General features: G+C 42.5%; 3 protein-coding genes across 3 annotated transcripts; 1 reads left to right on the forward strand and 2 right to left on the reverse strand.

The window, feature by feature from the left end:
• The first annotated feature begins 2,424 nt into the window (after positions 1-2,424).
• Positions 2,425-7,804, forward strand: LOC108045085 (protein phyllopod). The gene is made up of 2 exons (XM_017124276.1): positions 2,425-2,833; positions 6,381-7,804. The coding sequence occupies exons 1-2, from the start codon at positions 2,645-2,647 to the stop codon at positions 7,419-7,421; spliced, it is 1,230 nt and encodes a 409-aa protein (XP_016979765.1). The 5' UTR covers positions 2,425-2,644; the 3' UTR covers positions 7,422-7,804.
• A 2,854-nt stretch (positions 7,805-10,658) lies between these two features.
• Positions 10,659-15,035, reverse strand: LOC108045078. Its single transcript, XM_017124266.2, has one exon. The coding sequence runs from the start codon at positions 14,385-14,387 to the stop codon at positions 11,787-11,789; it is 2,601 nt and encodes an 866-aa protein (XP_016979755.1). The 5' UTR covers positions 14,388-15,035; the 3' UTR covers positions 10,659-11,786.
• Positions 15,036-21,398: 6,363 nt separating this feature from the next.
• LOC108045084 (stress-activated map kinase-interacting protein 1) lies at positions 21,399-23,397 on the reverse strand. The gene has a single exon (XM_017124275.1). It carries the CDS (start codon positions 23,321-23,323, stop codon positions 21,623-21,625), a length of 1,701 nt encoding a protein of 566 aa, XP_016979764.1. The 5' UTR covers positions 23,324-23,397; the 3' UTR covers positions 21,399-21,622.
• Between the last annotated feature and the right edge of the window lie 366 nt (positions 23,398-23,763).

Here is a 23,763-nt window from a genome sequence, read left to right on the forward strand (position 1 = left end):
CTCAAGGAATTAATCAAATTTTTAAGTTTGAGCCATTCATTACTTTCATGTTGGGAAAAGATAAAATGTGTAATATTCTCAATAAAATTTTCATATACTTTTAGTCTAGGATTTTTATTCAAAGTCTTAAACAGATCCTTATTTTAAATTTTGTTTAATATAAATCAAAAAGGGTTAGAGATTTGCCGTCGAACAACTTTTAAAGGGTTCGTTATTTGATAAGAAGCCACTCGGAACAATGAACTAATGAATCCGGGTTAACTGCATTATATTTTGTACTTGTAACATGTTATACACCATGGTTTTAAATTTGGTACTCGTTGTTGGGTGCTAAATTTTGTTTTGTATTTTGTCTATATTTACAAATATAATTACCTTAAGCAGACTTTAAAAATAATTATAAACCCCAACCCCAATCCAAAAATCTTTTCAAATAATACTACTCTTTGTCTATCCTTCTTTTAGTTCCCGTTGTAACATACTCTCCTTGAGCACTTCCTTTCCCGGACACTGATCAATATGGAAATTTGCTACGCATATGGTGAGGAAATCGATCGAGTTGAGGGTCCAGTTCCGTTTTGCGGATACATTTTTCGTTCGCCACGCTTTCCCCGCTCTTCTCCTCCCTCGCAAAGGCCCATTCATATTTTCATTCATCAGGGACTTCGATTGCGACTGCGAGGCCCTTACTCCTTTGTTTACTATCGTCGAAGATGCGTAGTAAAAGTAGCGGCGAGCAGCGCCAGTTAACCCAGTGTCTGCGATCCGAAAAGAAGGTGCAAATCGGAGGAGCGGACGAAGAAGGTTCGGGCGAAGGAAAAACCGAAGAAACATCTGTCGCCACGAAAAAATCCGGTTGCAAGCTGCAACACCGGCTCAAAATGAGCTACAACACAGAGAACATATGATTGAGCTGCCCGAATAAAAATGGGAAAAACAAAAAACCGAAACGCACCTTTTGTATTTTGGAGCAGCTGCCGTTGATGTCGGTGTTTTGGAGGAGTCTCTCGGTTTCGAGGATCGGTGGACCGGGGAGTTGCAGGGGCAGCAGACACTCGGCAGCCTGTTGATGAGCCCACAATGCACACATGCTGCATGCAATACGCTATATGCTATGTGTTATAGGCTCTGCGTTGAGCCGGTGGGTCTTCCATAATGATAAGTACCAGCGGAGGAAGCTGTCCACATTAAATTCGGTGTTTGTCGCTCAACGGCAGCTGCCACCGATTCCTTCGGGGGACTTAAACCCAACCGAAGATCTGGAGAAGAGGTAACTTGAGTGGCAAAAGTTCAGATAGGTCAAGTCGTCGTTAGGTTGTCACAATATTTGAGGATTCATTCGTTTGGGTATTGAGATTTCATTAGTGGAAATTAATGATAATGTATTTAATTTTTTTTAGTAAATACTTTCGCTTTGTTTTAAACTTCCAATATCATTATATTTCCATTTCAACCAGTTAGTTTAAATTGATATATGGAAAGGATCACGTTTTAAATAGTTTTTTATTATTTTAAATACAATTTAATACTTAGTATCATATATTTTTATAAAACAATTTAACAAATAACCAAAACATAGTTTTAGAAATTCCAATTAATAGTCATGTATCCTTATAGTTTATTTCCCGCTTAATATGTCAAAATTCTGTTGTAATACCTTTAATGGCTTTGCCAGTCACTCTCGATTTCCTGTATATCCTGTTGAAATTCGCACTAGTCATCCTGCCACTCAACATCCCTCTTGGCGCCCTTAAATATGAACATATGTTGACAAGGCTGCCTGCTTGTGTGGCTGTGCCACCCTTATTCGCGCCTTTTTTCTCAGTGCATTCGAACTGGTATTCCAGTTAGTCTTAGATAAAGTTGAATAAAACCAAGCGATAACTATCTATGTACATAGAAACAACAAAGTATATGTTTTTAAATCCCTTTATATCTAAATGTTGTTTACTTTGTTGTTTTTAGAGGTAAATTCACTCTACTACTAAAATAAGAAATTACAAAAAAAATATCAAATATAACTTTACATTTATTTAACTTATTTTCTACAAAACTATGTAGGATAAAAACAAGTTTTTGTCTACAAAAAAATAATTATTCTTCAACAAAACAAGATGATTTTGAAATACACAGGGCAATATAAACGTTGTAAATTTGATTAACTGCATATATGATATCTTTCTACATAATTTACCGACATTCTTAATTTTAAATATTTATCTAAGGTATACATTTTCCTTATATATATTTCTATACTATTCAAAATGTTTGCGTCTCTTGCCTTGGGATTCATTCTTTTTTGGTCCGGCAACCCTTCAAATATTCCAGTTTTTTTCCACCAGTCCGGCAGGCCACACATCAGTTTTTGAAGTCGTGCAAAGAGCAAGAGGACAAGCCAGGCTCATTCGAAATTTGTGCGTGCAACGCGAAGGACGTGCCGCTCCGTAGTTCGCTGTCCCGCTCTCCATTACTCTGTCGCTCTCGCTCGCTCGCTCACGCCGTCTGCCGTTTCGCATTTGTTGTTTGCCACTTTTTCGCGCCACCCCAAAAAAAATAGAAAGATACGAGTGTAAAAACCGAAAATCAGTATCAGAAAGTTAGTGCCGACCGTTGGTGACGTCAGAGGCTGGGAAAAATCGGCAGGATGTCTGCCAATAATCAGCAGCAGCAGGCGGATCCCTCGGCCGCCGTGGTGGCCCCCGCAGCCTCCTCGGAATACCTGAAACGCACCTGCCTCATCTGCGGCTGCCACACCAACCAGACGATCAATATCTACGAGCCCCGCTCCGGACCCAATATCGTCCAGCTAATCCAGGCGAAATTCAAATTTCAGGTATGGATTTTTCATCAAGGACCATCTTACAATTGGTGGGCGATGGATGGGCGGTGGGCGGAGGGCGGAGGGGGTGTGGAATAAAAATAAAAATCGATATTGGGGCAACTCGGCGGATGAGTCATGCACAACGGCACAAAAACGTCCTTCGTACAAAGTTTTACGGTGCGCGTGTATCCGTGTGTGTTTTTGGGTTAAAAGGGGATGAACTTCGTTGGGCGGAAAAAAAGAAGGGTTCTAAGGGGGAGTGGCGGGTGATTTTAGGCAGGTAAATGAAACGCTCCCACAGCATCCCACTTAGAGAAAATGCTGTGTGATTGATTTAAGGCCCAGGTATTATTTTGTTAGGATTATTTTCAAGAAAAATACATTGTTTTGAAAAGTAATATAATATATTTATCTTACATTCAAATAAAATTAGGTTTTGTGCCACCAATTCATATTTGTATTTACATATGTAATATTTATTAAATAATGTTAAAACCTTATACTTGTTTTCAAATTTTTAATTACGTTTTATCTTAATTTTGTTTAAAATAAAAAGTACCAATACTCTTTTTATACCTCTATTAAATATATACTTCAAGTCAAAACCAACTACAACATATTTATTACAGTATATTTGGGCAATACAATGAAGACAAACACTTAATAATCTCATTAAATAGTAAAATAAATCTATTTTGCATTTCCTTCATGATTATTAATAGGATGCTAAAACATAAATGATTTCTTATGCAATGAAAGGACTTCATGTTTTTTATATTCGTTTCCTTTGCCCTGTGAACTGCATATCCTGTCCCAAAGCAGCTGATGCATTTCCCTGACTAAATTCGGTAATTGGACACTTTGCATATGCGCCGCCACTTAGTTCGATTCCTTTCCCATAATTTTCAACAGCTTGTTCTAATATCCATATAGTGCGGTGTGTGGGAAATGCGACAGCGGAAGATGGCCAGGGAAATCGATCCTGGCTGGAGATCCTGCGTTTGTTTTCTGTGGAAGTGAGTTTCGGGTCTCGGATTACAGACACTCCGCTCCGCTGGACTACCTGTACCTCAAACCTGCTCGAAGGGCAGATGTGCGGTGGATTTGCCGAGGAGTCGAGATTGCTCCAATTTCTGCGGGCAGTGAACGAACCTTCCACACACTCTTCACCCTCTCCTTTTTCTCTCACTTTTTTCCATATCCCAAACGACAGCTGTATTTGCCGCTTGGCACTCAAAATCCAACCCATCAGGGTTCTCTGCTTTTCTCCTGCTGCTTTATCAGCTCTTCATACCTTCTTCTGGTTTTGTGTGATTTTTTTTTCGCATATCAACTATTGAATATCTGGATCTGAGTTCACAGTTTATTGTACTTAAGGTAAAGGGATTTTCGTTAGAGCGAACTATCGTGGTTGAACCCTCAAACAATGCCAAAAACCTTAAGAAAGAAATTCCGGTTTCTTAACTTGCGCAATTCCAAACAAAAGATCTACCCTTAGAAAATTGGAAATCTTTAAATTTCCCAGCTGAAGTCCTTGAAGTGCCGAAAAACAAAACCCAAAAACTAGACATGACTCTAATTTGAAGGTCTTCTTATAGTTTGTTGTTTGGTAGGGATAGTTCGTTGTAAGGTTTCTTTGCTATTAGATTAGAAAACCGAAATGGGTCAGGCAGATACTGATGATACTCTAAGGATAGTTCTTAAAATGAAGCCTTATGAAAACCATGTTAAGTAGTTTATAAAAATACTACCAGATACTAGTTCCATTTCAATAATATTATTTCCTGAGAGCAGATATTCTTGTTCACAATTCTGTTATCCAAGGACTCATAATTACTAAAGTTTAATTGCTGGAAAAGTAATCAATTTAATTACGAAATGCTTTAGCAGCACGCTATTCAATTTCATAACAATAAAGTCCCTCGACTTACCCCACCACAACTCACCCACGAAGTTCACCCTCAATTTAGACTCCCCTAGGATCGTTAGAATTTACTTTGAACCGTTATTGCGAAACCCTATATGGTGCATATATACCACCTGCCGCGATCGTAGCCTGGCAACCGATCACCCCTACAGAATTACACCCTCGCAAGTTCTGAATAAAATAAAGCCCTCAATGACAGTGCCATAAACTCCAGTTGCAATCAATTTATCACGCTGCCTCCCTACCTCCCTCTTTTATACACAGAGAAAATATATTAGGTTTTACTATAAAATAATTTAAGATTTAATTGCCTAACACATTAAATTTTAAAGTTTAATAAGGTCGTTTACAGTAAAATGCAAATATATATTTCAAAAATATTACAAAGTCTTTTGAACTGCACTTTCTAATATTTATACAAAAATTATATTAAACAGACCTTTGGAAAACATCCACATTTTTCTCAGTGTATCTCTGATCAGTATGCGTGTGTGTGGTTTTCTGTCTGCTTTGCACCTGGCCTGCAATTTGCATTATTGTACCGTTTACACATGGCCCTTGGAGCACACCTTTTCAGCGCCGAGGCAAAAGGTAAACAGGCAGCCACAATCGCTTCTGATCCTGGCTACCCTTCCCCTCCCCCTTCCCGATCCTTATAGTCACCCCCCTCCCCTGATCACCTTTATCTAATTCCCGGAGCAGCTGTCGCGCATGCGCGTGCCTAATATCCGTCATAGTTGGGTCTTAACCCAGTTCTCCTCTTCGCTTCGGTTCCACTCCGCTTGAACAGGGCGCGTGGCCTTTGGCCAAAACGAGTTTACCGAATGTCCCTTTGGCTTTTGACTGGTTTTCGTTCCTTTTGGGCCAGCTGCTTCTGCTCTTGGGCGCTTAGTTTTCGTTGGCAGGTGCACGAAATTATTGATACCCCAGGAATGTTGAGGTCTGCTCGGGTAATTAATATGCCTGGACCGTCTGGCAGTTGCTTTTCGGATTGTTATATTTTTTTTGCACCTTTGGTTCGATGCTCATTAGTGGTCGGATCCCGTGAGCGATCACTAAGTGCATAGGCGTATCGTAATTTTCGAGAGGTTTATTCTGTGGTCATGCCTGGCTTGAGATTGCAGGACATGCAATCGAATTGGGGTCACATGTCTTCCTAAGGCAGTTACTGTGTCCTAATGATGTTAACGGTGTTGGTCCTATAAGCAAAAACTAATTGGTCTTGGTAATTCAGCTGGTAATCGATTTTGTGTCTCTAATGACAATTTCTGGATTACTAAGCTAAGGTTCTACCCTTAAACTAATAAACAGTTTGAATAGGTTTCTCAAGATTATTGTCTTGATACGCGAAATATGTTACAATGTTTGCTTTAGTATTGTAACCCACATAAAGTACCTTCATGTTATCTTCTTAGACTTCAAAGTCTGTTAAAAATCGAAATCTATAATTAGAAAAAATATATAAATAAATAAAAATCATACACTACATCAACAGTTAGTATTCCATTTATCTGCCTATAAAGTTTTACATTAGCTTCAAGGAAAATATCTAAGATAAGAAAAAGTTAATAAAATAAATACCTATTTTTAGACCTTCCATACTCATCTATATATTTCTCTCTCAACTTACAGCCCTTGAACGAGGACAAATTCCTCTGCTTCAGCTGCAACAACTGGCTGATCAACTGGCATTCCCTGCAGACGGTCAACAGCAATGAGGCCGAAAGCCAGAGCCAAAGTCCCTCGCACATGGGCAACAGTGTGCTGCAGCAGGAGAGGACCAAGCTGCGTCCGGTGGCGATGGTTCGCCCCCAGGTGCGCGTCCAGCCCCAATCGCAGCCACAGCCCCAGCCCCAAGTGCCAGTCAATCCCGCTCCCGCACCCATAATCTACGCGAAGCGGAGGAGCAGCAGCAGACGCAGTGCCTCCGTCAGCCGGATGAGCCGAGTCCTGCGACAATGCTGCCTGGAGAGTCTGCGGCGGAGTCCCAAGAAGCGGAGTCCGCAGTCGGTGTTCGTGTACCTCAGGCAGGGTCAGCGGCGGAGCAATGTGATCTGCAAGGTGGAGTGTGTGGCGCCGCGAAGGAAGCCAGCGGTGGAGCGGCTGGTCAAGGAGGTGGCTCCCACACCCACACCCCCAGTCGCAGCAATGTCGAGTTCCCCACCCACTTACCAAAGATTCCCGCAGCCCAGTGTGGATGGCAAAGTAGTGGCCATGTTCCGGCGACTGGGGACCACACTGAGCAGGGAAGAACCGCCCGCATCTTCAGCAGAATCAACCACCTCCACCTCGAATGTGTCGACGCGACCCCCGCAGATCATGAGTCCCCTCAAACAGAAACCGCGCTGGACGCGGGACCTCGATGAAGATGAGATACTGCTGGAATTCGATAGTGCCATATCCGAAGTCCTGCCAACCACCAATGTGCGACGCTGCCTCAGCTATCAGGTTACCCACGAGGATGACAAAGAGAACGGACGAGCTGAGGAAATGGAGCTGGATGGGGAGGAGGACGAGGAGGAGGAGGAGGACCAGGCGGAACAGGAAGCGGAAGCGCCACTGGAACCGCAGAGCCACCGCAAGGAGGACACCAGCCACCAAGATTCCCACCAAGCTTCGCTCCAACTCGCCGGCCTGCGATTACCACTGGGCCTTAGTATTAGCCTGGTCTAAAAGAAAACAGAGGGTCCAAGTAACGCCCACAAAACCACAAGAATAGTCAAATTGCATGCACAAAATCAAGCAAATTATGAGCATTAGCGAATGTCTAATTTAATAGTACCTCGAATACATTTTAATTGTTAGTCAAATACCTTAATTAATTAGCGGACAAAAAACACACACAAACAAAAGACCTAAGAATGTTAAGTTAACAGGATGTGGAAAGCTATATTTAAAATATACATATTAGTCATAGGCAACTCCCCGTTTATCCCAAAACAAAACAAAAGACACAAAAACTCCCCTCGAGCCAAGCCAATGTAGATGAATTTGTTTGTTTGCTCCAAAAAGACAAAAGTATTACAAAATAACAAGCGAATAAAAATAGCACAAAAGCAATCAAAATATACACAAAATGGTTTTTTATTTCATTATTTTCAGGTTTAAGGATGGGATGCTGCTAACAAGGCTTTTTTTGTAATTAAGATTAGGCCTTACAATTTTAGAAGACCTGCTTCTTAAATTCAGTTTTAAATTTTTGCGCCAATTATTTGGCGCTGCCAACTTACTTAAAAGCTGATGCCGAAAAGTATGCTTTTATATTTTAGCGCCAATTGGTAATGCGCTGCCAACCTGTTATAATTCCGCCGCCGATAAGTATGCTATCTTTTCGAAAATAACTGTTATAAACGGTTTTGCAATTTGAACCACTTTCTTCCCCTATACAATTGCAATATAAACAAATATATTACTATAAAATTATTTAATTTTCCTTTTTCTTTTTTTTTCATATCAGGAAAGAAGAAGTTTCGAAGTTTCGTGCAATCTTAAGAAGATGTAATATATGGACAGCTCCTTTAAATATAGTATTTTTTAATCTTGTTGACCTAGGTCATACTTAGGCAGAAAAATTAAATAAATACAATTTGATACAATTTTGATACATTTAACACGTAAATTCGTGTTAAGACCTCATGAGTTTTTTGATCCAGTTCCGATTCTTCATAAATGGTATAAAAAAGACCATAAAGACCACACATTATTTGTGGGGTATTCCAGAATCAACGACCCGATTTCTTTAGAATTATCGTTTGCTTTCGCCTCGCGTCCGAACGGCAGAAGTGTAATTGTTGATTTCTGATGTTTTAGTGAATTTATTTGATTTGGCCAATTGCGTAGTGAGAACGAACGTGTTGAGGTCAGCATCGTCGTTGTTGTTTATGCAACTGAGACAGCGGTGCGTACACTTATTTTGGCTTACAATATGGCATTTCATCAATACGAACTGATGACTGAGTGGCTGGCAGTTGTGGTTTCGCCGACATGACTGGCAATGTTAATAATGTGGTGCGGAAATTTCTACGCGCACTTCAAGTACGCTGTATTGAGACGGCGACTAAGGTTACTTTTATTTATAAATAAATATCAGTGTGCCTTCTGAACTTGAAGATGACTTGGCGCAACGTCGACGGAGAGTGTGCAGTTTCCGGAAATCGAGTATACGCCCGGTGGCCGTGCGAAGAGCTTACATCTCGCGACTCGCGATTCTCGATTCTGTCGCCTACAAATGACGGTCAAGGTTGAGGCAGCTTCAAGTGGCTTGCCACACGGCACGTTCTACGTTCTGCCCGTTGGCGATTTCATCATTGAGACATTGGTTTGAGACATTTTTAGCCGGCTCAAGGATGTGCGATCTTGCCAAAAAAAAGTGTAGACTTGACTAAGGTCAGTGGTGCACAGAGAAAAACAACAGGTTTTTTAAAAAACTTCTGAATTTGTATATCAACTGTTGACTGCCAAAATGGATGTAAGTGAAATTTAGTCTTAAATTTTATTTAAATTATAACCAAAAATGTTTCAAATCAGAAATGACTCTTTTTTTTGTTTCCACAGAAAATTAAAATAAGTTGTTGACAACAAAAATCTACAATATTACAATACAAAACATAATAAAATACACCAAATTAATGAATAACACCAATGCTATTTGTTTGTGTGCACAATTGTTGCATTTTGAGGCCTGAAATGCCTCAATACTCATCGCATTATGTCATCGGTCAAAACCCAACTCCCCACAATTTATACCTGATTCGATTGCGATAATTCACAGGGTTTATATTTATTTCAGTCCGCTGGGGTTAAACTCTCACTTAATGAGTGCAAGTTGTTCTGGTTTTTTGTTTGGTTCCTGTTTGAGCACGTTTAATTAGCATAAATTTAAAAGGGAATTCGGCAGTAAAGCCTCAGCGCCAGGAAGTTTAATCAAGCGGGGCACATGAACCCGAGCTATGTGATTACAATGCCAGTATGTGGGGTAAATCCCCCCTCTGCAATAAAAAAAGCTTATGCAATGCACGCATAAAATGCTTCCCGTTGGCTAGATCTTATATTGCTGCACTTTTCGAATTTTGCCCACGCGGTGAAAAATTGTGCGACAATTAGTTCAGTGCGCTGGCCAAGCGCCCCGAAAAAACTGGTTTTGAATACAAAAAAAAAAAAAAAAAAATATATAGAGTCAGGCCGCTGTGGGCGGCGCGGCGGGATGCGTGTGTGCGAAAAATCATTCACTTGTGTACCGAGCGTGTATACCCATTGAAATTGTTTAATAAATCGAATCCAAAAGAAACAAAAATCAAGAAAAATGAACTGAAAAGTGAACAACAAATACCTTGGAACCGCAAAAAAATCGCACGCACGGCAACGATTAAGGCATGAGTACTCGAAATTCAGCCCCAGAGGCTGGAGACAAGGCAATAACAATGCTAACGGCCGCTTTATGAACAATTATGAACCGCGGGCGAGTTCGCCAAAAAATCCAACAAAAATCGAAAAAAAAAAAAATAATATCCAAAATCCAAAAAAATTTGAGTTGGGGGCGCATGCGTCACGCTCATGTCACTTTGCGAAGACAAAAATTACGAATATTATTCAATAAAATTCAAATTGTTGCTTTCACAGGCAAGGCAGACTGGTTGGGATTTGCTGTTACCATTTGTATACGTATATATATCTATATATTTTGCTAATTTTTTGTCGGCTATTTCGTTGGCCTAGTTACCTTCGGTTCTCGAGTGGCGCGAATTTCGCTTTCAATTTCGGCCAGCCATATTGCGCAAGATTCGTTAAATGATTTGGCAAAAAGACAGCAAATTGTTAGCTAAGCTCCATTTCAAGTTCACCATTGTCGGTTAATTGTAATAATACCCGCAGACCAATTGCAGCTGCAAATCCCCCAAATGCGTTCGCCCCTTTTTTTTTTGTGTAATAAGTTTATTTATGGTTAACACGCATAATATAATTTATTGCATCCACAGATATATGCTTCTGTGAGATATCGAAATTAAAAGCTAAAAATGAAAAATATTTTTATTCTCTCCTGTAATAATCCGTTTTGCTGTTTCCTCCTTCTTTTTTTGCGGGAGGACAACCAAGTTTCCTACATCTAAATATGTAAATATTAAACTAACTATATTTAAAACTGAATAAAAGTGTTGAAATAAAAAACAAATAAAAGAAAGGTAGTGAAAATTATAAGGAGGTCAGGTGGAAAATGTGGAAATCGGTATCTGACTGCCCTGCGAATGTTAAACCTAATGACCTGAGACTCTAATTAATTTTTCTTGGTTCCAATTACATCCGTATTATTCGCATCTGGTTAACTATGGCCACGATTCTATAACTGATTTTTATGGCACCCGTTAGATTTATGGGTGTGCTTATCCTAAATCTAGCCTAATTGCACGCTAATTAAAAATGTTAATAGGCAATAAAAACAATACTTAATCTGCAGTAAGATTTTGTGAACTCATAAGGATATAGGCAGCTATATAGGGTAGTTTGCTAGGCAATTAAAGAAGTCATGTGAGACTTTGTGATGATAGTTGGGCCCGCATTATACCTCTACTATTTTTCAAATTTAACAATGATTAATATAGCCTACAATCTATTAACTGGTTAATGGTCAATCAAATATATTGATTACCTGAATTAGTATAATATTAAGTGTCTACCAAACCAATTATTTTCCGTTTTCTTTACCTTAAACTATTGGCAGTGATTGTTGTAGTAGTTATGTTGCATATAAGAATGGTTTAAAAAAAATGAATAAAATAAGGGCTAGCAAAATTCCACATTAACCAACGAAACCCCTCATAAATTTCGGTGATAAAAATTCGATAACTATATAGGTTTCTGTTCCTAACCTAGGTTGGGCTAAGGGTTTTGGGGGTGAATGGTGTATGTCTGTGTGGGACGTTTAACAAGTTGGACAGCATCACAGTGTACAGCCATTAATTTCACATACGTTTCTATAACAGTTTATCTTCCCACTAAAATTAATCAACAATTAATTCCCCCACTCTACGATAGTTTGACCTCCTAGTTCACGGGTGAAATGGCCTGTCCGAACTTCCTGGCCCTCTGGCCGAAACCCTTGCTACCATCTGGACCAATTGGAGTGCGCACCAGACTCTCGGCAGCCCGTTGGGCAAAGGATCCGGATCGCGATCGTGGTGATCCGTCGAGGAAACTTCCGGTTCGGGATCTTGGCTGGCCATCATAGCCATCTCCTCCTCCACCGTGCTTGTAGTTGCTCAGGAAACTGCCGGTGCGAGATCTGGGGGATCCTTCAAAGCCTTCCGATCCAAAGGAGCAACGACGATCGTAACCCGAATCCGTGGATATACGCCTGCCTCCAATGTACTGAGCATTGTCGTAGGCCGCCAGTTTGCTGCTCAGCTGCTGGAAGTTGTTGGAGTAACGTCGTGGCCACACCTGGTAACCACCTCCTCCTCCGCCCACCAGTTGATCGGTTTGGATGGACTCCCTTTCTATGTTGAAATCGTTGGAGGGACGACGATAGAAGCCGCTATTCTCGCTGGCATTCGAGAAGGTCCTCTCGAACTGCATGGATCCATTGGAGAAGCGACGCTCCTGGTTCTGATTGCCGGGACAACTGCCATTGGAGCAGACAGAGGTCTTCCTGAAACTAGTGTCCGTGGTCTGACCAAAGTCCGAGACCCTCCTCGAGCAAGGACAATTCTCGGAGCAATTGGAATCACGTCGCTGAGGAGCTCCTCCGGTTTCCGAGCAATTGCTAGCCCTTCGCGACATCGAGGGATTGACCTCGGGCGTAAAGTTCTGCTCGGAACAGTTGGACAGACGCCGTTGGAGACTACTGATAGAAGATACCGGATTACCGCCTGAATTGACAGCAGAAGACATAGGCGAAACATCGCCCAAGGCAGCCGCTGTGTTGGCCGAAATCGTCGATGTGTTGCTGTATCGCCTGGGACCATAGCCGAAAAAACCGGAGGGACCCATCTCCTGGTTCTGGTTGCCAATGCTGCCGCGTGGCTGGTAATGCTGATACGGATTGGCATGGTAATTGGGTGCCATTTGTTGGTAGTAACTCGGCTGGAAATCCGAGTTGTTTCGCTTGAGTTTGAAGCGCAGATCCGGGACAGTTTCGTGGCCCGAAAAGCTGCCTCCACGACTCCGCTCGTAATTGGTATCGTTGTAGTAGCGATAGTTCTCCACCATTCGTGCCACTGGAGCGGCGATCTGGATGACGGCTGCCTTTTTGCCGGTCTTCTTCTTGGGAGCCACCATCTCGTACACCTGGAAGGGACCACTCAGGTGACGGGCATCCCTGGCGGACGAAGATTCCAGGTACTCCACTAGGGCACACTCTTTTTGCTGCAGTTCTGGGTACTTGTTCATGAACTGGCGCACATCTACGGGTATGGCCATTCCTGGCTTGAGGATGCGTATCAGGGCAATCTCACCGCAACGGGAGAACAGATCCGATACCTTTTCAATCGTAAGTTTGTCCATGGGAAGGTCACAGGCCACGATAGTTCTGGAGGGCATGGTCTCATCGAAACTTGGCAGAGGCTCGATTCTCCGCACCTTGGTGCCCTCAGCATTCAGCTCGATCTTGCGGGACTTACGACGCACTGCATCGCCGACCACCTTCCACTCCCTGGTCAACTGGCGAACCCTCTTGAAACTGGACACCAACTTTAGGCTGACAAAACCCTCCTTGTTGCGCCGCACATGTTTCAGCAGGAAAGCATCCTTCAGGATACTCTCGTTGGAGAAGTAGAACTCCACGGCGTCGGTGATTTCAGCAGCCAGTTCCTCGCTGGGAATCAGGGAGGGATCCAGGGAATCTATCTCATTGGGTCCTTGGGACTCCAAGTCCTGCTCCTGGATATGTTGCACTTCCTGTTCCTTTTCCTGCGGCTGCTCCAACTCTTTTTCCTTCTTCATCGAAAGGAAAGAACGATGATTTCTCTTTGCGTCCAGAACAGGTGAATTAGCTGGAGCCACAGCTGGTGGCGGAGAAGCATCCAAGGTGAAGTTGGGATGCAGATAGATGTTGTCCATCTGGTGCTTGCGGAACTTCTCTAGGTTTGCCTCACTTAAAACTGCAGGGGGCGAAGTCTGCCGCTCATTTAAGTCCACCTCGTGCATAATGTGATTGTCCACAGCCAGGGGTTTCAGTTCGTCACCCTCCTCCGAAGATTCCTCGGAATCTCCGATGGATGAGCCCATTCCCACATCCACAAGCTGATGATCCGATGGCGACATGGGTGGAGCACTGGGCGAGGTATCCTCCGAGGTGCTGCCATTGCTGCTGCCCAGCTGAGAGTCCAGGGATTCCATTTGGTGGAGCAGAGCCTGGGCAGATCGCCTGGCATGCATGCGGAGCAACTTGCACGGCAGGGACGAGGACAGGGGCACCACAGCCTGGGAACTGCAGCTGGGCTGATCGTCATCCAGCTCTTCCTTGGGTGTCTCCATGGGTAGAGGTGATTCCATGGCCTTCATCACAGGCACAGCGGTGAGAATGGGTGCTAGGATGGGAGTGGGATCCACAGGACTCACGAGGAAGGTGTGACCGTCTGCTCCGGCATGAGGAGCCTTCACCTCGTACACCTGCTCCACCAGATCCTTGGGATTATTCATGCTCATTCAGACGACCTTGGCTGATGCTCTGAGATGTTTGTCGGCACTCCAGCAAAAGCAAAAAGCTGCTCAAGTAATGGTCTTTCCTTCTTTCTTTCTTTTTTTGCTTTTCTCTGTCGGCACGCTCTTTTCCTTAATTTCTCCGCTCTCTTTCACTTTCACTTTCAAGTTCAGTATGGGGGAAAAGCTCTCTGGCGGAGCTGCACTTTACATCGGATGGGATGGATTAGCCAAGATCTGCATCTGGGTAACCTGAAACTGAAACGTTCATTGAACGTCAGCTGTTGATGTTGCTGTTGTAGTTGCTGCAGTTGCTGGTGTGTTTTATATCGCCGTTTGCGTAATTTTGTCTGCAACGTGCTTGGAATTTGTTTTGGGCGTTCGTCGTTGGGTTTTTATTTTATTTCTTTTTCTAGGCCGCGCTTGACACCGTTTTGCCAAAGTTAATAAATAAATGTTCAATTAACAATTTCGACTGCGTTTTTTGGGTAATTTTGGAGTTCAAGTTGTTACTGTGTTTTTGTGGTTGTTGTTGTTGTTGCCCGTTTCCTAACTATTTCCGTAAGGCTTTTCGGTGGTTTTTTGGTTTTTCGGTTGAACTTGTGTAAACTTGCTGTTTCGCACGCGACTAAATTGAGTTCATGCAACGCTGCAACGCGGAGATCGACTGAAATTGCAAATTGATTTGAGGTCGGTTAAATACCCTCTGCTTTCGTTTCAATTTTTTCTGCCTCTTTTTTCGTGTTTACAGCAGCAGGCGGCCGGCGGCAGCGACGTCGGCAGCGGCGGCGGCGGCAGCAGCGGCGTTATTGAGCGGTCCAAGTACGCACGATAACAACAAAAGCCGATAGCAACAACAATGTTTAACAGCCGACGGCGCAGAGAGAGCAGCGACGTCGGCAGCGACAACTTATTGGCAACACACACGAAACTTGTTGCGTTGGCAACAACAACAGCAACAACAACAACATGGCCAGCAATAGCAGCAAACACCGCAGACACAACAGCAACAATAACAGCAAACACAGCTGCAACAACAGCAAACACAGCAGCAACAATAGCAAACATCGCAGCAACAGCACCAGCTACAACAGCAATAAAAGCAGCAAACACAGAAGCAACACCACCAGCAACAACATTACATACAACAGCAACAATAGCATACAAACCAGCAACAACAGCAGTAATATAGCCAGAAGCAGCAGCAACACCAAGAACAACAATTGCAGCAATATCACCAGAAAACACACCAGCAACAACATCACCAATAATGTCAAAAAAAAACAAAAAAAAAACAGCTACACATTGGCGACAATCGCTTTTGCTCAATGCATTTGTCAGCTTGCTTAGTAGCTTGAATATTTTATAAATTTATCATTTATGCAGCAAAGTGTTCTCGTCGCACACACACAGTCACTTCCGATTTGCATTGATCGCCTGAAAATTGGGAAAGTGCTTTTCGTGTGGTGACCTCGTTGCACAAAACACACAATTGCAATTGCAATCGCAATCGCAATTACTGCGTCCAGTGCGAGCAGTTTATCTCTGAGGGGAAACAGGAAGGAAATTGCAGCTAGCGACAACAAATTGCAATTTGAGGGTTACACACTTGACAACCCAGAGGCGCTGATCAATCAATTGTAGGTCAGTTCCGCTTTAGATAGAATCGATCAGGCACAGAAAGAAATTTGGGTTTTTTTCGGTAAAAATATTAGTACAGAAAGCTATTAAGGTTCCTTTATAATAATATGTGGATTAGGTATTGTGAAAGTCAATTAAAAGTTGTACTAGAACAAAAAACATTTACAATTTTCAAGGCCAAAACTAATATTCTATTTATAGGATATTCATATAATTTATAAGATGTCTACAAAGAATAAAAATGGTTTAGGCAATGTTATTTAAATGCTATTTTGTGACTAACAAGAGCAGTAGTATTTTCTTATATCTTCTTATGTAATACAAGTTAGGTAAAAGAAACGGCTTCAAGGGATTAACTATTATTTAATAAACTGTGGTACTCGTTTTAAGAAATTAAAAAATCAATTATAATCGCGTGAAATGGATCCCTCCAATCTCGTTGTTTACCCGCCTCATTAGCGAAGGGAATCTTCATTGCATCGCAGTTATCGCATCGGCAATTTGCATGTCAAGTGCAAGTTCAAGTGCAATAATGAAATGAGCCGCATTGGCAGCGTCATTCTCTCGACTTTTGCTTTGTGGCTGTGCAGTGTGTTTTGCAATTATTATATCATCGCTCATACTCATATGCAAAATGTACATAATGGCAAAGAATAATAATCCTTTTAGTGGGCCTTACTTTTATGAAACACTGTGTTGCATCAGCGGCGTCCCCCTTCATGTTCTCCATTGTTTACCCAAACTGATAAAATTATACAAGAAAGAGGCCAGACAGAACCAGAACAAACGTTTGCAATCCAATTACAAGGTGCTGTCTGCTGCCCCTCAGCGTCCGGCCACACGGCGTATACTTGACATAAGGTCAACTGGCCATCAAATGCTCATTAATTTGCCAATTGACGACAAGCATTTCATTTCGCATAGTAGAGTTCCCCCTACAATTTGATTTGCCAACAAGTAAATTATGTTGCCAAAAAAATAAAAAAAATAAATAAGATAAATGAATAGCGAAAAAGAAAAAATCTTGCAACCTTGCGGTAAGAGACACACTGGCACACTAACAAAGCAAAGGCAACAATAAGAAATCAAGAGTTTTTATTGTTTATGGGCCTGGTGGTAGCACAGCCAACAAACAAACCGCAAATGGCAAATGATTTATTTAATAAAAATCAAAATTATGATTTTTATTTTCGGTTTTTTCCTTCTGTTTGTGCGGCAGGCGTGTCCCGTCAAGATCGATTAATCCAACTCATTTGATTGTGGCCCAAAGCTTGAAATAATCCAGGAAGTGGATAGATTTGAGGTAGGTCAATTCGACTAACAACACACAAAAAAAAAAAAGGGGAGGGAGGTAGCAAATTGCCTCTAAAAGCCAATTTTTAAGCCTTATGCTGCATTGTTGTTCGCTTGCTTTGTTCACGCATTTATTTGCCTTTATTTAGCGTTTATTTACTTTTTGCACTTTTTTCCGAGAGCCGTAGACGCAGTCGAAGTAGTGCGTTCAGGGCCACCGATCTATAGCTGTGGCCGATCTGCCTGCGATCGGCGCACATTAGCAATTGTTAGCTGAAGTTTGTCCTTCTGTTGACATTTTGCACGCGTTGCTGTGCTGTTGAGCCTACGCGAAAAATTCACTTCGCCCCAGAGATTTTTCGAGTTTCGAGTGGGAAGATATAGCTGTCAACACCGATCAGGCTAGATATCCGAAATGGAGTATGAAGCATTACTTATTGCATGATTGCATTTTCATATATAATATATTTTAATCACGCCGCCCCATTCAGACCCCTCAGCTCATTAGATTGCATGACAGTTGGCGAATAATTGACAATCAATAAGACAGTTTCCCTCACCTCAAGTTCAATGTTTCAGCTATTTACACACTACCTTTAATTCCTCGTATTATGCGAAGTTGATGAGTTATGATCGCATATCCTGAGTGTCCGGCTAAACGGATTTATGGCTGCAAATTGTATGGATGGCCACGAAAGTGGGTCATGAGAATCCGCGCACAAAGCAACAGGCTCCTACTTGGGATTACATAACTCAGAACCTTTTATCGGGATGAGAGTGCGGAAAGCAGGCAGAAAACAGGTTCAGGACAAGGGCAATGCAACCTTCGGCTTGTTTCGATCTACACCGAGAAAAAATCAGAGAGGGTGTTTACTGAAATCTTAATTTACAAATGTTACTTAGCTTATAAAAAAGTTTCAATTTCAAATAGCAATATGCTATCCTAACAGTTATTTAATTTGCAACTTTATTTCCAAAGCTTGGTTTATAGTTCTGGAATGATAGATGGATCGAAACACTTATTTATAGATTGATTCGATTGAAATAGAATTTACAAATATCTTGCATTGCTCAAGAAGACCTATAGATACAATTTCCCAACAGCGATTATAAAATAGCTTAGCCATTGTATACGTGATTTTCTTTTATAATGACCATTCTTAAAATGGAAAGTAAACTTCCGCTAAAATTTCTTTTCTGTGTAAGTTGCAATCACCACCTGCATCTGATGGTGGCATCCACTTGAGAGCGGTGCCCGAAACCAGTTCCATGTCAAGTGCCTGCAACGAAACGAGCCCAAGTTTCGGCACTTCATTAAGGAAGCGACCTTGGCAGAGGCTGATGCCAGCACAATTTATCGCTGATGGAGGCAGGAAGACATTGCCGCCGCCGGCGACTGGTCCGCGATTCTGGGCAGGAGATGGACATGGACATCGATATGGAAAAGGAGTTGGAGATGGGGATGCAACAGGTTGGAGACCGAACGGCTGACCTCCAGGTATGGCGTTACATATAGCATATTTTTTATTCGACTGCCGGGCCATTGTGCAGCACGCTTTTAATTAAGCCGCCGCAGTTCGAAATGTAAATCGCAAAGTGCATATATGCCTCCTTTCCCGAGCGACAGAATTGGGTTACAAATGTCTCAAAGTGGAGAACAAGCTGTGCACAGGAAAAAATCATTAATCTTGTTAGGCATATCAGTAATAGATTGTTTTATTTTTTGTAGTGCATCAAAAAAATGTTCATTACCTAAAATAATATTCAAAACATAGTTCATATCAGGTAAAAATTATAGCAATTCAATAAACAAAATATATATAAAAGAATACTTGCATAAAAAATATAGGTCAATATATAACTTTTTATTTGCTACCAAGACTTTTTTACCATTCGAGGTAATTTTCTTTCCATTAAATTATAAAATTTAAAATAAAAATAATTTCAAGGTTTTTGGGAATCAAAAATATTATTTCTTTATATCATACTTATTAACATTTCACCTGTTGATATGGGTACTTTTTGTTGTGTGTGGGGCTGGGCAGCGCACTTTTCCGAAAAAAATCGGCAATCCACAATCCGCCCGAGTTGTGCAATTAAAATCGCAAGCGTTTTTCGAGCTGTGGGTCTCCGATTGGTTTTTTGTAATTTTTGTATTTATTTTTTTTGTAGTTTTTGGTGCGTGCAACGCATTGGGGCAACGCCTGTCTCCGTGTGGGTTGGTCTCTGGGTCTTTGGTATGTGCAAAATGTTATGGCTATAATGAAAAGACCGACATAACGTTTATGGCCTGCGAGTTTGTTTTTACGAAATTGGTCGAAAGGGAGCTGTGTGATCTATGAAATGGCAGAATTATTCTAGCAATTTTCAGCATGCAAGTTACCGTTGGGGAGTATGCCATAAATTAATCCATTAATAGCTCAATTAATTCCCCGACTACTATTAAAATTCCCACAGCATTCAGAAAAACAAACATCGCTAAACGGAAGTGTATCTGGAAGTGTACGGCAATGAGAAGTTAAGTAGAAACGCCGATCGCTGATAGCTTAATGCTGTTTATGAATTGCTCAAAAATACTTATAATTGGAAGTTTAGCTGCCGTATCTTTCGGCTATCATAACCGAATCGAACTTTGGGTCCGGTTGCGTGACTCAGGCGCAAAATGCAATTTCCAGCGATTAATCTGCATGTGCAGCCATAGAATACAAAATATATCTCAATACAGATAGGGGAATATGTGTGCAGCGGCCTTCAAAAATGGCAAACAACGCGACATTAAATTATGCGCCTAGGCCTATTATTTTATGCAATTGATAAATTGACAACGAGGTCCGCTCACTTTTGTGTTTTTCGTATTTTTCGCAGTGAAAATCCGCTCACATGCGTGCCAAGTTTCTTGCCCCGCCTACCACATATACCATATAGCATATACATATCACATATAAAATCGCATAATGCCTGGCAACTTTCATATTGAGTGAACTTTTCGCTGTTTGTCATTCGTTTTCAATGTCAAGGTTGTCGTTGTTTTAATGCATTTATTGACTTTCAATTAGCTGCAGTCGCATCCTTGTCTAAATTAACCGCCTCTGCTGAATTTGCTTAGGCAAATTAGCTGATAGTTATGCTGCTTTCGGTGAAATTCACTAGACAAAAGAGAAATACAGAAATTCGAAGGCAACGCACTTGCCGATAATAAATTCTATCTATACTATAAATATCATTGCATTTGACAAATTGCCTGCGATATTCAAATTTGTCTCTCGAAAGAATGGGCCAGAGTTTCTGCCAAGGCTGCACCAGATAGGCATAAATCATTTAACCCCAACTGACTGGACATATCGAACATGAAAATAGGCGTTTTCCTTTTATTTTATCGGCCATTTGAGATCGCGGGCATTTGTTAGTCATTTTTGGCACATGCGGCGTATGAGTGATGTGGGATTTAGGTCTCACCTTAGCTACACTTCCTCGGGGAATTGCATCTCCAGTGAATCACTGGCCATAGATCGAGAATGCCAAGTTGCCTCGATTTGGTCACGCCAAACAGCATCATCATCAGCATCAGACGAATGGCCTCAAATGTCGCGCTTTTTGGCGTGATTTCGAGTCGCTAACCTTGGCCTTAGAACAGGCTACAATCGCTTGTTAGCCGCTGATATAGATATATGCATGCAACAATCGTCTAACGGCAGTTAGGCATTATTCTCGACAGCTGCACAGCTGTTAACAGACGACCCAGCCCAACCCATTCATCGCTGACATTGCTAAACTAAAAATAAACTGCTAACTAAAAACAATATGCAGTAATACGACAACCGTTAGGCCCGTCCCCAGTCTGGGGCGTCTGTGAGATTAATTGCATATTGATTACAGACAATTACAATGAGTGGAGCGAGAGAAACGGAAATAAAATCGAGAGATACGACTGAAAACGCGTGAAAATCGCCTGTAAATCGCGTCAAAACCGCTCTGAAAACGCCAGCAGTAAGGCGGAAGCTTAGAAACACATGCACATACTTTACAAGATACATTTAAAGATAAACTTAAATTAACTTTTGCGGGTAAGTTTTCAGAAACAAATTTAAAGTGTTTTTGCATTTTTATTTTCAGGACCAGGATTCGTAGTTAGGTGAGTTCAATAAATACTTACAGGCTAGGCAAACATGTGTAACACAATCTTTAGTTAGCAACTAATACAACTTATCGAACAGGAAACGGAGGCGTAGGCGGGGGCGTGGCAGCGGCAGTGGCAGTAGCCCGCCTGCTAGGCACACGAGCAGCAGCCGCCGCCATAGGAATAAATACTACAACTTTAGCTGCCGCTTCTCCATCTTCCGCTCGCGCTGCAGCAGGAACTCGCGCCTCAGCTCGCTTGACCGCATCTCCAGGATGCATGTCAGCTTGCTTTGGATCTGGTCCGCCGTGTGGGTGTCCGTGTCGAAGTCGTAGTGCTTGTAGCGAATATTGCTGCTCGAGAAGAAACCGGACGAGTGTCCCGGACTGTTGGGCGAGTGGGCATTCCCCGCGCTGGCACTTCCCATATTCAGAGTGGTCACGCTGGCATTGATCGGCGCCGAAGCGCAGCCGGTGGTGAAGGAAGGCGACGAGGAGTTGGACTTTAGCCAGATGCGCAGCAGAGCCTTCAGATGCCGTCGCTCCACAATCTCGCAGTGAGCCACCAAATCGATGGGAGTCGATACGGGTTTTTTCTGCGGCCAGAACTTGGCGTTCTTGTACTGATCGATCTCTATTCTCTCGCCGGAGATGCCAAGGGTCACATCGGATTTGAAGAACCTTTTGTCTATGATGTTTAGGCGGAAAGTGCGGTGCATAGGGGCTTCCAGCATGTCATTGTGGTTCAGCAGGCGTTTCTCGTACTCCTTTACATAGTCACTAGGACTATCTTCTCCTTTTCCTGGATTACTCTTCCCTCCATTTAGGTTGATATTCTGCAGAGCCTTGACAGCTGCCTCGGCCAGCGCCGCTTTGTCCTCCTCGGAAGTCATGGATTTGGTGCCCAGCTGGCCGTGGTAATCCACACGGGTCACCGGAGCTAAGGGCCGACGTTCGGCTAGTGTGAGATGGGAGAAGCCAAACTTGGAGCAGGGTTCGCGGTTGTCCAAAGGCGGAAAGTCCTCCATGTCGTCATTATCCTCCGTCATGTACAAAGCGTAATGCTGCAGGGACTTTAAAGGAACATCGGGATACTGTAAGGAGGTCTTGTAGCAGACATAGCCAATGACCTCCTGGATTTTGGCAGTGGCTAAGACGCAGATCTTCAACGGATAGTTGCGATCCGGTTCGGGAAGCATATTTAGATACACGTTGATCCTCTTGGTTTGCATTCCCACCTGGGAAGTGCCATCGAAGCGGGCGAACTCAATGAAGCGATTCTGGGTTTGCTTCGGACTCTTGGCCAGCTGCTCAGTGAGTTGGCTCTGAATACCCTCGTCCGACAACTCGTCCTCGTTGGTTTTGGATGGTTTTTCCACGGGTTCATCTTTTTTGAGTGGCAGCTCTTTGCGCCTAAAGAAATCCTCGCTGTCGGGCGGCTGCACTTCCTCCTGGTAGTTGATACTTTTAATACGCGCCGCTTTCCTCTTGGCTATATCCAGTTTCTCTAGTTTCTGGGCAGTGTTGGAGCGAAATCGATGGGCGCCCACCTCCGGATACATCTGAATGTCGAAAGAGTGCGTGGACATATCCTCCTCGTCGTCGCTGAGGTCCAGTCCCGGGTAGCAGATAAAGTCCACCTCCTGGAGCGGTGCATCCGGATGGCGGGTGTTTCGCTCGGGCGTGGTCCCGCCTCCGGCAGGCGGTGGCTTGTGCCCCCGCCTCCTGTGGTAGTGATCCCCTCCAGCGCCCGAGTTCCCAAATTTGCGCAAATAGTGCTTAGGCATGTCATCGCTCAGCATCACCGTTTCACACATGCCCGTGTCATCCGTGGAGATGAAGGAGTTCCGGATGTGGGAAAGCAGCCAGTGCTGATTGGAATAGGTGGCCATGGTGGTAAACAAAAGAAAATCGCTTTTCCAAAATTAATTTCTATTTATCTCAGCATCTCGGGAAAAAGCACTAACGCGATAGGGGCAACTAGAGATGGGACATCGAGTCAGTCACGAGTCACTGCTGGGAGATGGTAGAAAATACCAGACACAGGTCACAGTTTTCATAAAATATATTTAGATGACTTTATTTAAAAGTTAATTATGTTATTAAACTTTCTTTTTGAACTTAAATTTAATGCTAGTGGTTTTAACTTGTATACTTTTAAAACATAAAGAATTAATGCTCCCAATATTGGGGTAAGGGTTTCAGAGTCAACAAAACTTCACAAAGAAACCCAGCTTAATCAAAAAATAAGTAAGTAAAAATTAAATTACAGCTAACTACTACCTAGAATATAACTTCCCTTAAAAGAGGTAGGGGTTTCAGAGTCCACAAA

This window comes from Drosophila rhopaloa, unplaced genomic scaffold (genome assembly GCF_018152115.1).
Source record: "Drosophila rhopaloa isolate 14029-0021.01 unplaced genomic scaffold, ASM1815211v1 contig_115, whole genome shotgun sequence".
NCBI classification, from domain to species: Eukaryota; Metazoa; Arthropoda; class Insecta; order Diptera; family Drosophilidae; genus Drosophila; species Drosophila rhopaloa.